The sequence below is a fragment of the Myotis daubentonii genome, chromosome 14 (assembly GCF_963259705.1).
Source record: "Myotis daubentonii chromosome 14, mMyoDau2.1, whole genome shotgun sequence".
NCBI lineage: Eukaryota > Metazoa > Chordata > Mammalia > Chiroptera > Vespertilionidae > Myotis > Myotis daubentonii.
The window spans coordinates 46,984,929-46,998,953 of record NC_081853.1 but is presented as its reverse complement, the minus strand read 5'-3'; the positions used below and the strand labels follow the sequence as shown (position 1 = coordinate 46,998,953).

General features: G+C 37.7%; 1 protein-coding gene across 2 annotated transcripts in view; it reads left to right on the top strand.

The window, feature by feature from the left end:
- DYNC1LI1 (dynein cytoplasmic 1 light intermediate chain 1) overlaps positions 1 to 8,471 on the top strand; it is a 33,120-nt gene extending 24,649 nt beyond the window's left edge. The window contains exons 8-14 of one of the 2 annotated variants that reach the window (XM_059664151.1): positions 122 to 233; positions 1,579 to 1,638; positions 2,040 to 2,084; positions 4,031 to 4,151; positions 4,828 to 4,983; positions 5,156 to 5,215; positions 7,533 to 8,471. In XM_059664151.1, coding sequence (XP_059520134.1) covers positions 122 to 233; positions 1,579 to 1,638; positions 2,040 to 2,084; positions 4,031 to 4,151; positions 4,828 to 4,983; positions 5,156 to 5,215; positions 7,533 to 7,645 — 667 coding nt within the window. In that variant the 3' untranslated portion in view covers positions 7,646 to 8,471. The remainder of the gene's footprint in view (positions 1 to 121; positions 234 to 1,578; positions 1,639 to 2,039; positions 2,085 to 4,030; positions 4,152 to 4,827; positions 4,984 to 5,155; positions 5,216 to 7,532) is intronic. The other variant, XM_059664153.1, reaches the window with a different exon arrangement.
- The last annotated feature ends 5,554 nt before the right edge of the window (positions 8,472 to 14,025 follow it).

Sequence of the window (14,025 nt, the reverse complement as noted above, 5' to 3'; positions counted from 1 at the left end):
TGGTTTTCCATAATTGGTCAAATTTATTTTCATAAAATGTTCTTTTTAATCTGATCATGGCTTAAATGAAAAGAATAACTATATAAATGCTTGAAAATTTCTCATGTGTGTTTCTTTCCAGTCCAGCGGGGTGGGATAATGATAAGAAAATAGGAATATTACACGAAAATTTTCAAACATTAAAAGCAGAAGATAATTTTGAAGACATTATAACTAAACCACCTGTTCGAAAGGTAACAGTTTTAGTATCTACACACATAATCTCAATACTTTTGCATTTAAACTGAGGGGGAAGTTCATAATTTTAAGATTGTAAGGTAGAAAGATAAAAGTGTAATTTGGGTTTCCAAGTGTAATTTGGGTGTTGGTAATGTATCATTCAAAATAAAGGTCTGTTTTATCAGAACATAAATCAGCTATTTAGTTACTGAGTCATGACTTAGCCTTTGGCATGTTTATATTAGAAAATATTCAGAGTTCATATTTTAATGGAAATCACAGATTGGTATGAGTGAGTATGTAGATCTTGAATAGTTTGAATAGGTAGAAGCTGTGAACTTTCTAACCTAGAGCTCAGATTTAGTCTTGACTATTACATATCACTCTTATGACCGTTAAATTGGATTCCAGAAGGTACTTTTTCTTCATATATCTTAATTTCATGTTAAGCAGTTCATGGTGTTCTGTAGTTAGGTATTATAGACATTTCTGAAAAGTTGTATATAGTACTTCTCACTGACTTTGAATTTGTATGTTTCAAGAAAAAGTAATTTTGCTCTAACATACATTAAGAGTCTTACTTAAGAATCCATTTATGTTCGGCAGCTGTCTTCTGTTTGTGGGTAATCAAAAAAAAAGAAAAGTAATGTCAAATGAGAAATCAGTTGATGTGGTATTTGGTTTGGCTGTCTATTAAAGAAATGCACACATCAAAAAGCAATGGTTTTCCCCAGTTTTTTTTTTTTACCAACAAATTGGGCTTTGTTTTAGTTGTTTTTATCGAGCCATTGCTTAGGCACTAGGTGTTAACTAGGAGGGTGTGATGTAACAGTAAATCAATACATGGGCCATCTCTCCAGTGGTCAGAAGTGCTATGCAAGTTAAGCAGAGGGGAGAAACAGAGGACAGGGACCAGAGGCATGCTGTTGTTAAAATGGTTAGGGAATGTCCTGGTAAGAGGGGAGAGTGGTGAAGGCAAAGGGAACTGGAAGTGCACGTGCCTGAGGCAGGAATGCCCAAGGGGTTAGGAGATGAAAGGCAGAGTTAAGGTCTTTGGGGCCTCACTGGGGCTGAAGAAAGGACTTTGGATTTCATTCTTAGTGGGATGGAAAGTGCTTTGAGGGGGTGTTTGAGTAGAGGAGTGATGTAATCTGATCTAACCTTTTAAAAGGATCACTCTGGCAACTGGTGGAAAATAGACCATGTGTGCATGAAAAGCAACCTGCTCCTGGTTTCCCTGAAATAAGAATGTGATGGCTCTTCTGTCTGCTGTATAATTAGGAAAAATAAGTTGCAAATATCTCTGCTTCTACTGCCTCTAGACTTGCTCATTTATGCATTGCTCATTGCTCATTTCAGTTTGTGCATGAGAAGGAAATTATGGCAGAAGATGACCAAGTATTTCTTATGAAGCTACAGGTATGAAATAACATCATAAACAGACTTAGTGTGGTTACTGGGTAAACTGTTATTCTATTTAGTTTCTTTAAAAATACATTACAGCCCTAGCCGGTTTGGCTCAGTGGATTAGCGTTGGCCTGCGGACTGAAGGGTCCCGGGTTTGATTCTGCTCAAGGGCACGTACCTGGGTTGCAGGCTCTTCCCCGGCCCGGGCCCTGGTCAGGGGGTGTGCAGGAGGCAACCAATAGATGTGCTTCTCTCACATCAATGCTTCTGTCTTTCCCTCTCTCTTCCACTCTCTCTAAAATCAATGAAAAAATATCCTCAGGTGAGGATTAAAAAAAGAAGTAGAAGAAGATACAATCATACTAGTACATGTTATATGAGTATCTAACCTAGAATTCTTTTGTGTTTTTCAGACCCTGTTAGCAAAGCAACCACCAACTGCAGCTGGGCGGCCTGTGGTCAGTATTACAGATTTTGACAAAACTAGTAAAATGCAGTGCATACTGCCTTAGTTCTTTATTTTTTAAAGCACATACATGTCTCATATGGGTGTGCTTTAATATAAACATGAATTAAGAATTCTTCTGGAATTTGTGAGATTTTTTAAAGACAAGTTTTGCTCCCTTTTAGATGACTTAAATGGTTAAGATCTATTTTGCAGTGTTTATCATGTATCAGTTTTGAACCATTTATATGTGTTATTTTATAAATCCTCACAACAGCCCTATGAGGCAGGAACTATTATTAGCCCCATTTTGTACTGGGGGAAATGGAAGCTTTGAAGGACATTGGCTTCCCTAACATTATGCAGCTGGTAGGATATAAGTCTACATTGGAACCCAGGTCTGACTCTCAAACTTATGCCAGTAACCACCCTTCAGTACTCAATACGTTTTCTTTTTCCATTGAAGGGAAAATTAGTATTCTAAAATTTGATGGGTTTCTGGTATTTTCTAATAATTAAGATGTTAGGGTTTGGCCAGTGAAGGAATTTACAACCAAAAGAAGAGATGAAGAGAGGAAATTTATTTTACTTTCCCAGAAGGGAAAGGCCTGGTGCATTGCTAATCAATACAGGGCAAGAAATAAAAAGCACCTTCCCCTTTTAAAGAGTAATGGCTGCTGTTGCTAGGTGTCAAGAAAGGGAGGAGGATTTTGGGTTGAAGTTGAGCAGACATCAAGGAGGTTGTCTTGAAAATATAGTTTGTTTTTTAGGAGATGGCGACAGATGTTTTAGGGAGGTGTCTTATCAGATTTTTCCCCAAGCCTGTAAAACGGTGGTTCTCAACCTTTTTTTTTGGCCATGCCCCACCTAAGCATCTCTAAACTCCTGCTGCCCCCCCCACCTCCCGTGACATATAATTCTTATTATTCAAAAAGTGAACTCCTGTTCACGTGGAGGAAGCCTAAAAGGCCATTAACTTGGTCTAAACAAGCTTTTAAAGAACATGGCACCCATGAAAGAAAAAAATAAAAGAATGAAAGGACAGTTGAAGTACTGAGGAAGAAATCACTAAGAAATTGTTAAAAAAAAATAATAATAATATGAAGTGATATGAAAAAATAGCAAATAAAGTTTCAAAACACAGAGAACTGAAATGCATAAATATGTCACAATATATATTTATATACTGTATATGAGGCCCCTAGAACCATAAGATATGCAAAAAATTCACTGTTAATAATTCATTCTCAAATTGCCCCCCTTAACAATCAAATTGTCCCCCTGTAGAGCATGTGCCCCACGTTGGGAACTACTGTTGTAAAGCATGCTTAGAGCAAAAGTTATGAAGAGTTCAAAAGAGGCTTGTTTGAAGGGGAGGAGAGCGAGGGAACTGTCTATTAACTAGAGACTCCTTGGTGTGAATTATACCTGAATTGTAAAAACAGCAAGGAGAAGGGGGAATGCAAGAATGTAGCCTTGAGAGTAGCTTATCTTGTCTTGCAGTTTGAACAGAGGGGCTGTTTGAATCAGAGGAGCTAAAAACATTGGGATTTAATTACAGGTGCTTTTATAAATTGTGGAAGGCCACAGCAAAGAAAAAGACAGGCCTTTTTTCTGTCCTTAAGAGAGGACACGATTGCTAAACGTTTTTGTCAGTGGTTTGCAGTGTAAAAGAACAGATGGGGTACAGTTGCAAAATAATTTCGACCTTCTATAATAATAAAAGCATAATTTGCTAATTAGACCAGATGTCTTTCTGGATATTCTTCCTTCTGGACAAAGCCACAGTGGGCGGGAGCCACGGGAGAGGCCCCCGGCTGCCGCAGCAGCTGTAGTGGGCGGGGACCGGGGCCAAGGCCCTTGCACGAATTTCGTGCATTGGGCCCCTAGTTTATAATAAGAACTTTTGTGAAGTTGAAAGTTTCTAGTTTTTATAATTATGGCTTTCCTATTACATAGGATGCTTCACCAAGAGTCCCAGGAGGCTCCCCTCGAACACCAAACAGATCAGTGTCATCCAATGTTGCCAGCGTGTCACCCATCCCTGCTGGGTCAAAAAAAATTGATCCAAACATGAAAGGTACATTTCTTTTTTTCTTCGAGAAAACAATACAGTATGTTTTCAGTAGAAAGAAATCTACCTAAAATCTCCTTTTACCATAGTGGTTTTTGTGCAATAGCTTCTAATCTTTGTCTCTATAGATATAATCTCATAGTTGGACTGAAAACCATTTTACAGTATAGTCTTAATATGTTATTTCTATGATGGAATCTTTATGATAGCTTTGTGTTTATTTAATCATTCTCCTATGGTAGGTCATTGAAAAAATTTATATTTTTATAATAATAGGTTACTTGCAATTAATATGAAAAACTATATGCATAATCATATAGGAGAATTAGATAACTTTATAGTGCTTGAGGCAGATATTTTTCAACATTATATTTTTAAAGAACCCCTTTCAAAGCAGAGATATATAGCAACTAATATCTGTTTAATATGCCTTTGGCCTTTTTAAAATAACATTCTAATTTTTAAATAATTATCTTGCATTTTTAAAGGTTATTTATATTTTGTTCTGTATGAGTAGATTAGAGAAGTTACCCAGCCTCTAAGATCAAACTAGACTTGAATTTGGAACATACAGCTCTTAAATTTCAAGTCTATTATTCATTTTCTATGTGTGATTACTAAAATAATAATTTATAGAAAAACCTGATGTTTTGATTGAAAGTTTTTGTTTTTTGTTCTATAGCTGGAGCTACAAGTGAAGGTGTCCTGGCAAATTTCTTCAATAGTTTGCTGAGTAAAAAGACTGGTTCTCCGGGAGGCCCCAGTGTTGGTGGTGGCAGCCCTGGAACTGGGGCTGGAGGTGGAAGCAGTGGTTTACCACCATCTGCCAAAAAGTCAGGTATAGTTACTGGAGCTTTTTTTTTTATAAAACAGTTTTATGGAGCTATAATTTACATACCGTGAAGTGAAGTTCACTCATTTAAAGTGTACAGTTCAATAGTGTTCGTATAGTTACAGAGTTATGCAAACCATCACTATAATCTGATTTTAGAATATTTTCATCTCCCCAGAAAGAAACCTCCAACCTATTAGCAGTTACTCCTTCCCTCCCCTGGAGACCCAAGTCCTGGGTAACACTAATCTGATTTCTGTTTCTGTGGACTTGCTGATCAGGAGATTTCATATGAATATGGCTTCTTTAACATAATGTTTTCAAGGTTCTTTTATGTTTCAATATTTCAATATTTTATTTCTTTTTTACTGCTGAATAAAATTCCATTGTATGGATATGTCACACTTTATTTATCCATTCATCAGTTGATGGACATTTATATTATTTCCACTTTGGGGCTATCTATGTAATAAAAGCCTAATATGCAAATCAACCAAACAGTGGAACCACTGGTCCCTATGACGCGCACTGACCACCAGGGGGCAGACGCTCAACGTAGGAGCTGTTCACAGCCTGCAGGCCCCAGGCCAGCCAAGGCGGGTGCCAGCGGGGGGCCCCCCCCGAGGACCCTGCTGATCCCCCCACAAATCCGCCCTGATCATCGACCAGGCCTAGGCACCCTACCCATGCACGAATTTTGTGCATTGGGCCTCTAGTTATGAATAATACTGCTATGAATGTACATTTCCCCAAAGCAAGGTATGAGGGTCCCAATTTATCCACATTCTCTTCAATATTTGTTATTGTCCATCTTTTTTATTAGAACAGTCCCAGTGTTTCTGAAGATTCCAGGGTCTAGGACAGTGACGGCGAACCTTTTGAGCTCAGCGTGTCAGCATTTTGAAAAATCCTAACTTAACTCTGGTGCTGTGTCACATATAGAAATTTTTGATATTTGCAACCATAGTAAAACAAAGATTTATATTTTTGATATTTATCTTGTATATTTAAATGCCATTTAACAAAGAAAAATCAACCAAAAAAATGAGTTTGCATGTCACCTCTGACATGCGTGTCATAGGTTCGCCATCACTGGTTTTTAAATATATTTTATTGATATTTTTACAGAGAGGAGGGGAGAGGGATAGAGAGTTAGAAACATCGATGAGAGAGAAACATCGATCAGCTGCCTTCTGCACACCCCCTACTGGGGATGTGCCTGCAACCAAGGTACATGCCCTTGACCAAAATCGAACCTGGGACCCTTGAGTCCGCAGGCCGACGCTCTGTCCACTGAGCCAAACCGGTCAGGGCCCTTTTACTTTCTTAGTCATGTCCTTTGTAGCACAAAAGTTTTTAATTTTGATCAAGTTTAGTTTCTTTTTATTTTGTTGCTCTTTAAACAGACTTTTTAACCCATTCTCCTTTTTTAATCCCACCTCCTGTCACCCTTATCACAAATGCCTGCAACTACCATGTTTTTGAACCTTTTACAGGTTTCTGGGTATAAATTGAATTACTGTTTGGCTTTTCTTATGGACAGTGTAGTAGATTAAGTCTCTCAGTACTGCTAATTTAGTTACCACTAATCTATCTTCTTTCTGGATTCCAAAATTTTGTTATTTTCTATTTTACTGTCCTTATTGTTCTATGCCTTTTTTGAAAATACCTTTATGAGATTAACTGATAGGTGCTAGTTTTTACTTCCATTCAGACTCTACAATTTAAAATGAGGGAATTTGCCATAACCGGTTTGGCTCAGTGGATAGAGCATCGGCCTGCGGACTGAAGGGTCCCAGGTTCGATTCCAGTCAAGGGCATGTACCTTGGTTGCGGGCACATCCCCAGTGGGGAGTGTGCAGGAGGCAGCTGATCGATGTTTCTAACTCTCTATCCCTCTCCCCTCCTCTCTGTAAAAAATCAATAAAATAATTTAAAAAAATAAAATGAGGGAATTTATTTTTAAATTAGGACGTTTATGCCACTTAATGTTAACCTAAAAATAAAAGACCAAATGAGAGACAATAGCACTTATTTGAGGTCCAAAAGAATAGCTGTTCAGGAAGCACTAATTCAGGCAGGAACCTAAATAATTTTAGGAGACAAAGGACAGGGGAATCAGGAATATTTATGAGAAAGGGAAGGGGAACAATTCCATCAACTGCTCAATTATGTCAGCTTCTAGAAGAAGGCAATTCTATAAGTACAGATAAGCTAACATAGGGATGCTAATTCTAAAGAATGTTTTTAATTTTCAGTCTGTAGCTATAACAATCTGATTTCTTGTTGTCTTTGCACACAGTTGTTTGGGATACAGTGCTGCTTTAGGCCCAGTCAGAGGTTATTTTGCCCTATTTTAACATTTCAAAGGTTGGAGGCATCCTCTGGGACCGCAGCTCTGACTCCATTTTAAAGTGGCTTTGTTTATATATATTTTTTACTTTAGTATGCTAGATAAAATTAATGAAACCTTTGGCAGTTTCTTGAATGAAGAGACATTGCTAAAAAGATACTATTACTTATATCTAAATCTCATTTCTTTTTCTTCAATGTAGGCCAGAAGCCTGTCCTATCAGATGTTCATGCGGAACTGGACAGAATTACACGAAAACCAGTCACAGTTTCTCCTACATCACCAACATCTCCTACGGAAGGAGAAGCTTCTTGAAGATACCAAATAAAGCCATTTATTCAGTTTTCTGGGATAATGTAAACTTGCCTCTGCCTTTTCCTTCAAGAGCGGAATTAGGGAGCTGCAGTGCTTTGTCAGATGGAGTAACTTATCTTTTTTTGTGGTTGCCCATTTTTATAAAAGGAAGCTATACAGAAGAAAAGTGATTCTTCACTATGTAGGATTGCTGTTTGCATTGCCACTTTGCATAAGGAAGTTTTGGATTTTGAAAACCTCAAAATTTATAGATCTGAAATTAAACCATGTGATCATATTCTAAAAGCTACTTAAAACATACAGGAAGGTTTAGGGAAAGGCAGAAAACAACATGCTTTGGGCATTTGACTGACTTGGAAGTCCAAGCTTATTTTAGTTAAGACTATCCCAAATCATTTTTTAAAATTATGTGTTAGTTTTACTGGAAAAAAGATGATGATTATCAAATTTTCCACACCAACATAAATATACCACCACAAATGGAATTTGCTGAGAAAACTATCAGATAGCATTTGATACACTAGTCATTGTCTAAATCAATGATCCTATAAGTTGTTATCAAAATAGAATTTAAAATATTGGTCAAGATTCATTTCTGTGAGAAGAAAAGAAAGCACACTGCCTAAATGTGTAAAGGAAAAATGCAGAGGTTATTAATGTAAAGCGGTAACAGTCTTTGGATTTGTCTATATATATATGTCATATATATGTATGTCATATATATATGTATATATATATGGCTCTGCCTTAATACACCCCCTTTTTGTTTGTGACTTTCAATTGTAATCAGTTAATAAAGTATTTATTCTCTGCATTCAGGTTCAAATACCTTGTTGCATTCTCTTATATTTAAATTTGTTTTTTAAAGTGTTTGACTAAATAGAATTATTAAGCATTCTGATTTTCCTACCTGTTTCTAAGAGACTGAATACATGAGATTCAGTATCCTGGTAAGTTTGCTTAAATTGAGAGTTTACTTTGATCAACACATCTTCCCCACATGTCTTGATCTGCAGAATCCTGTGTCAGCATTCCTAGTAGATAAAAATACTGCCTTTTATCATTAATTAATGCACAGAAGCTGTTTTTAAAAGCTTGGCAAATGCACTGACACATAGCTACTCTCTTCGAGGTCAGAACACCTGTTAGTAGTTCTATTCAATATTTAGTTTTCAATGCTTGTTTTAGAACCTTCTTAAGAACAACTTCATTTTATTGAAGTTCACCTAAAGAACACTTGTACGTTTGACCTATTGAGTCATTTCAGATAATTGGAAAATGTAGTTACTATACTTTAAATTGGGCTTTGTTAGTACTTTAAAATACATATTCCAAAGATTTTTTTTCCCAACAAAATGTTGAAGGATAAAACGTCTACCAGCTTACATAATACTTTTCATTAGAACCTTAAAATCTTTTTAGTTTTATAATAGTATTTGGCTCCTAATAGTTGAGTATAAATGCTAAAAATATATGAGGGTAATAATTTTGTTTCAATGTGGAAAAAATTTAGTTTGTTCAGGGCATGGGAAAACATATGCATGATAAGCATGAGATGAAAAATGCTATTGATAAAATCTTTAGTCCAGAAAGGGTTGTACAATCATGGTGGTGTAAAGACCAATATTTCTAAACTAGTACTTGATTAAGTGAAACTAATGAAGGAAAGAAAATTGTAGACTGTTTATCGAGCTCTGCTTTGCTATGGCTGCTGTGTTTGTATGTTTAGACCAACTCATTTTTTCTGTATGACATTGGAGTTGTATTAGAAAATCCTTGAAATTAATAATTGAGTTGTTACTTGAAATAACTGTAATTGTTCCTTATATAAGATTCCATTTTAACTAATGTAAAACCTTGTGTTTACCATATTTAAGCCTAAAACCTATGTCCCAATTTTGCAAGGAAATTTAAGCTTTTTTTTGAAGTATACATTACAGAGAAGTAGAAGTTACAGGAGTATAGCTTGAAATACCACACAGTGATCACATATAACCAACACCATGATCAAGAAAAACATTACTGGCACCCCCGTTGTTCCCTGTGTGCCTCATCAGAACTCTCACCCACCAACGAACCACTGTCCAAAGCCGTAGGTAAGGTAAGTTTTCTTTGTGTGTACCTCTTTGTATGTTTTTTCACTTTTGGAACCTTTGTCAATGTTTCACATTTCAAAAAATAATATTTAATCAACTGAGGGAAAATTGAAGACTGTTTTCTATATATAGAAATGACAAGGTTTTTGTTACGGTTGCCTGGTGACAGGATTCCCTGTCATCCAGATACCAAACTGGGCCCCACCCTCACTTCCCCAAGAAATCAGAAGAGCCCACCTTTCTTCATTACATCTCTCACACATAATGAGACTGGACTAAAGGACAACTAACATAGAAGCAAGGAGACTAAGTGATTCATAGTCTTTCCCTACTCCCAAATACTACTCAGGAATGAACGCGCATCGAGTGCAGAAACCCTAGAACAAAAGGCGTTATGAACATTCCTTTGCCATTGTGGCCCTCTGGTGGTATAAATGAAATGAGAGTGATAATTTTGTTTGCTTATCCTCAAGGCTAATTTAGTTAGGAGAGGAGCTTTGGTAAACTGTAACCCCTGGAAAAATTCTGAGCCAAAGTTCTCTTTGTTTCTCTGGCACCCTTGTCCACTCTGAGTTGTTTGGAAATGTTGATAAAGAAACCAAGACTTTTTCTTTGCCTTACATCACACATCCTGTGTTCTCCTTCAGCTCTGAAGTTATAAGTGAACATAAATGAGATGGAGGATGTGGGGTGCTTTCTAAACTGAAAAGTGTTACAAAAATGTGTTTATTGCCACCAGGGGAGGAATTTTAATTTACATACAGGTAATTTCAATACCAGTATTTAAATACTAGTCCCATGAGTAAATTATTGAGGCAGACATACTGTCGATGTAAAAAATGTCCAAACCTGCCCTGGCTGGTGTGGCTCAGTTGTCAGTGGTTTGGTGTAGTCCCATGCACTTGAAAGATTGCTGGTTTGATTCCTGGTCAGGGCACATGCACAGGTTTTGGGCTTAATTTTTCCTACCCCCATAAGGGGTCCTGTAAGAGGCAGCCCATTGATGTTTCTCTCCCTCTCCCTTCCTCTCTCTCTCAAAAATCAATTTTTAGCCAAAACCGGTTTGGCTCAGTGGATGGAGCGTTGGCCTGCGGACTGAAGGGTCCCGGGTTCGATTCCGGTCAGGGGCATGTGCCTTGGTTGCGGGCACATCCCCAGTGGGGAGTGTGCAGGAGGCAGCTGATCGATGTTTCTGGCTCTCTGTCTCTCTCCTTTCCTCTCTGTAAAAACTCAATAAAATATATTTTTTTTAAAATCAATTTTTAAAAAATCTTTAAAAAACAAAAAACAACATCCAAACCAGTGTGGAGAAAATGAGTTTATTTGGGCCAAATAGGCAGGAGCAAGATCTCAAATGCTTTGGAGAATAACAACTTTGCAGCTTCTGTTATGCATTTGAAATTGAGGGGACAACGAAGATGACATGAAAGTGGGAGAAAGTAAGGTGGGGATTGGATTACAGGTTATTTAAGATGATATGCTCTCTTGAGGGTGATTGTTTCAAAGATGTGTTAACCCAGGTGCACAGATACAATGGGCATGGTTTGGGTAAGACAAAGATAAACCTTTTACTAAAAGGTTATATGCCTGTGGCATGACTACCCACCATGACCTGTCCAGTTAGGAATTCATGATCAGATCGCTCTGTGAGATTACTTTCCATGGAACCCTCCCCCTGCCCCCCCCCCCCAATACTCAGCTATCCACCCTAAATGTATTAGTGTAATTACTGGTAGACTACTGAAAAGCCTGCTACCTTGTGTGCTTCTTCTCCAGCCCTCTAAACACACATTTCTCTGTCCCCTCTTCACCTTCTGTCACACACCCACAAAGTTCTAGCCTAAATCCTCTTTCTGTAAATTCATCCCTTTCACGTTTGTATGTCCCACATGCTTCATCTCCTCCAATGCTCTGGGCGCATATTTGAAATTATTTACCGAGGACTCCCCTTTGAAGCCCTCTGGCACTGCCATCTCAGTGAGTCCTAATCTTAGTTCTGCATCTTCCTTTTATTAAGACATATGATTCAAACCTGGGATTAAGGTGAAGGATTACTGAGTACTATTTCGATGTCCTATGTCATAGCAGAGCAGTGGTTCTCAAACCCAGCAGCACTTGGGAACTTGTTAGAAATGCAATTTTCCAGGTTCCATCAGAGATCTATTGAGTCAGAAACTCGGGGGGGTGAGATCCAGAAATCTATGGTTTCACAGGCCTGCCATGTGATTCAGATAAAACAAACTAGTCTAATCTCACTAATTTTATCACCCACAGCTTTTCTTGGAACCATCCCCTCTGTTTCCATAACTAAAGCCTGAATTTAAACCCCTATGCCCCCTTTCCTGAATATTTACAACCCTACCTGGCTCTTTGTAATCAGTCTACACAAGTCTGCTGGAAAATACCCCCAAGGAAGATCTTGGGCCATTTAACTTTCCTACACAAAACCCTCCCTGTTCAACTGCAAAGGAAAGCCTTCCAAAGTTTGACCCTAAGCAGATCTTCCCTACTTGTCCTTAATAATAATCTCCATAATCTGTGCCTATATGCACTTTCAGTACCTTCCTTCATGGTGTCCCTCTGCCTGTAATACCCCTTCCTATTTCTGCATGTCCAAACCATTCCTTCAACTCCCAGTTTGAAGCTCTTCCCTCCTCATGCTGATCCTCTTATCCTAAGTCATTTCTCTCTGCAGTGAATTCCCAACACGTTTACTTGGTATCTCTCTTGTGATACATGTCACTTTCTATTTTGAGACATAGTCCTTTATGGGAGTTTCTATGGTCTCATTGTACGACAGTCTTTAGGACCCAATTTTGTATCCACATTGTTACCTATCTGTGCTAATATTGCTAAGAGCCAGTAAAATTTTTGAGTATGAGCCATTGAAAAATTAAAATCTCAACTGAAAAAGTAGTACCAAATTATTTTTTGACTGTATAAAATCTCATCATAATATATTTTCCTAAGCTTTTTGTGACATTTCTTTCTCGCATTTAATAATATTAGTTATTTAATATTAAAGGAGAAAAATGAATGTTCTTCAAAATTTAAGTGAATCTTTCTTCTATTTGATACACCTTTTCTCCATAAACAAGATTTCTGATTTCACTGTGGCAAGTCCCAGCATTTAATTATTCATTGTTGTTTATTCATTAGTGAAGATGAGTTTTCTGCATGGACACATCCATCAAAAGGGCTCCTTGATACAAGTGTTTGTTCATGAAGCCCTACATTCTTTATTTGGCCTTTTATTTTATTAAAAAAAATAAGTGATGCATACTTTTTTTTTAACTAGGAGGGGTATTAGTGTCTAAATTTTGGGTACCCCAAATCAATCAAGGCAAAGGGAGTTATGGCACATTTGCTGTCTCCTACCTACTGGCTTTTATTCTGATCACATTAAAATAGAGTGTTCCTCCATATGAATGGATTTCTCACAAATATCATCTGTAGAGCTTGTTACAAGAGTTTCAAGCCCTACCCAAATTCAGACCCTTTGGAATTGGGTTTCTTTCTATCTTTTTCAAAATATATTTTTACTGATTTCAGAGAGGGAGGAAGAGAGAGAGAGAAGCATCAATGATGAGAGAGAGAGAGAGAGAGAGAGAGAGAGAGAGAGAGAAGCATCAATGATGAGAGAGAGGGAGAGAGAGAGAGAGAGAAATGGATTGGCTGTCTCCTTTGCATCTCACACTGGGGAACGAGCCAGCAACCTGGGCATGTGCCCTGACCGGGTATCGAACTGTGACCTCCTGGTTCATAGGTCAACGCTCAACCACCGAACCACAATGGCCAGGCTGGATTTCTAAGAATCTTTTTAGTTAAACTCCCAGATGATTCAAACAAAAGCAGAGACCCCTATAAGAATTGCCCTAGTGTACCTTAAACAAACCAAGAGGGTTGAGAGACTTTGCTTATCTTCTCTTCTGTCTCAAAGTGTTCTTTTTTTATAACTTTCTTTGGATGTTTTATTTTGACAATGTTCAAACACACAGAAAAGCTATTGCTTTACCACAAGTCTATCCTTTTATCTATCTCTATTCATCAACCCATCTGATTTTTTTTAAATAAATTTCAAAGTAAATTTCAGATATCAGTAGTGTCTCATTTGGGATGGTGATGACTTGAAGAACAACAGGACAGTGAATCCTTGTAGGCTTGGCGAAAACACAGTGGCCTCATTTTATTAGAATCAGTGGCAGCTTGGCCTCACAGCACATTTAGAATGCATATAATCAAAGACAGGAGGATAGTTTTGGCTGGCTGTAGACAATCCCTGCA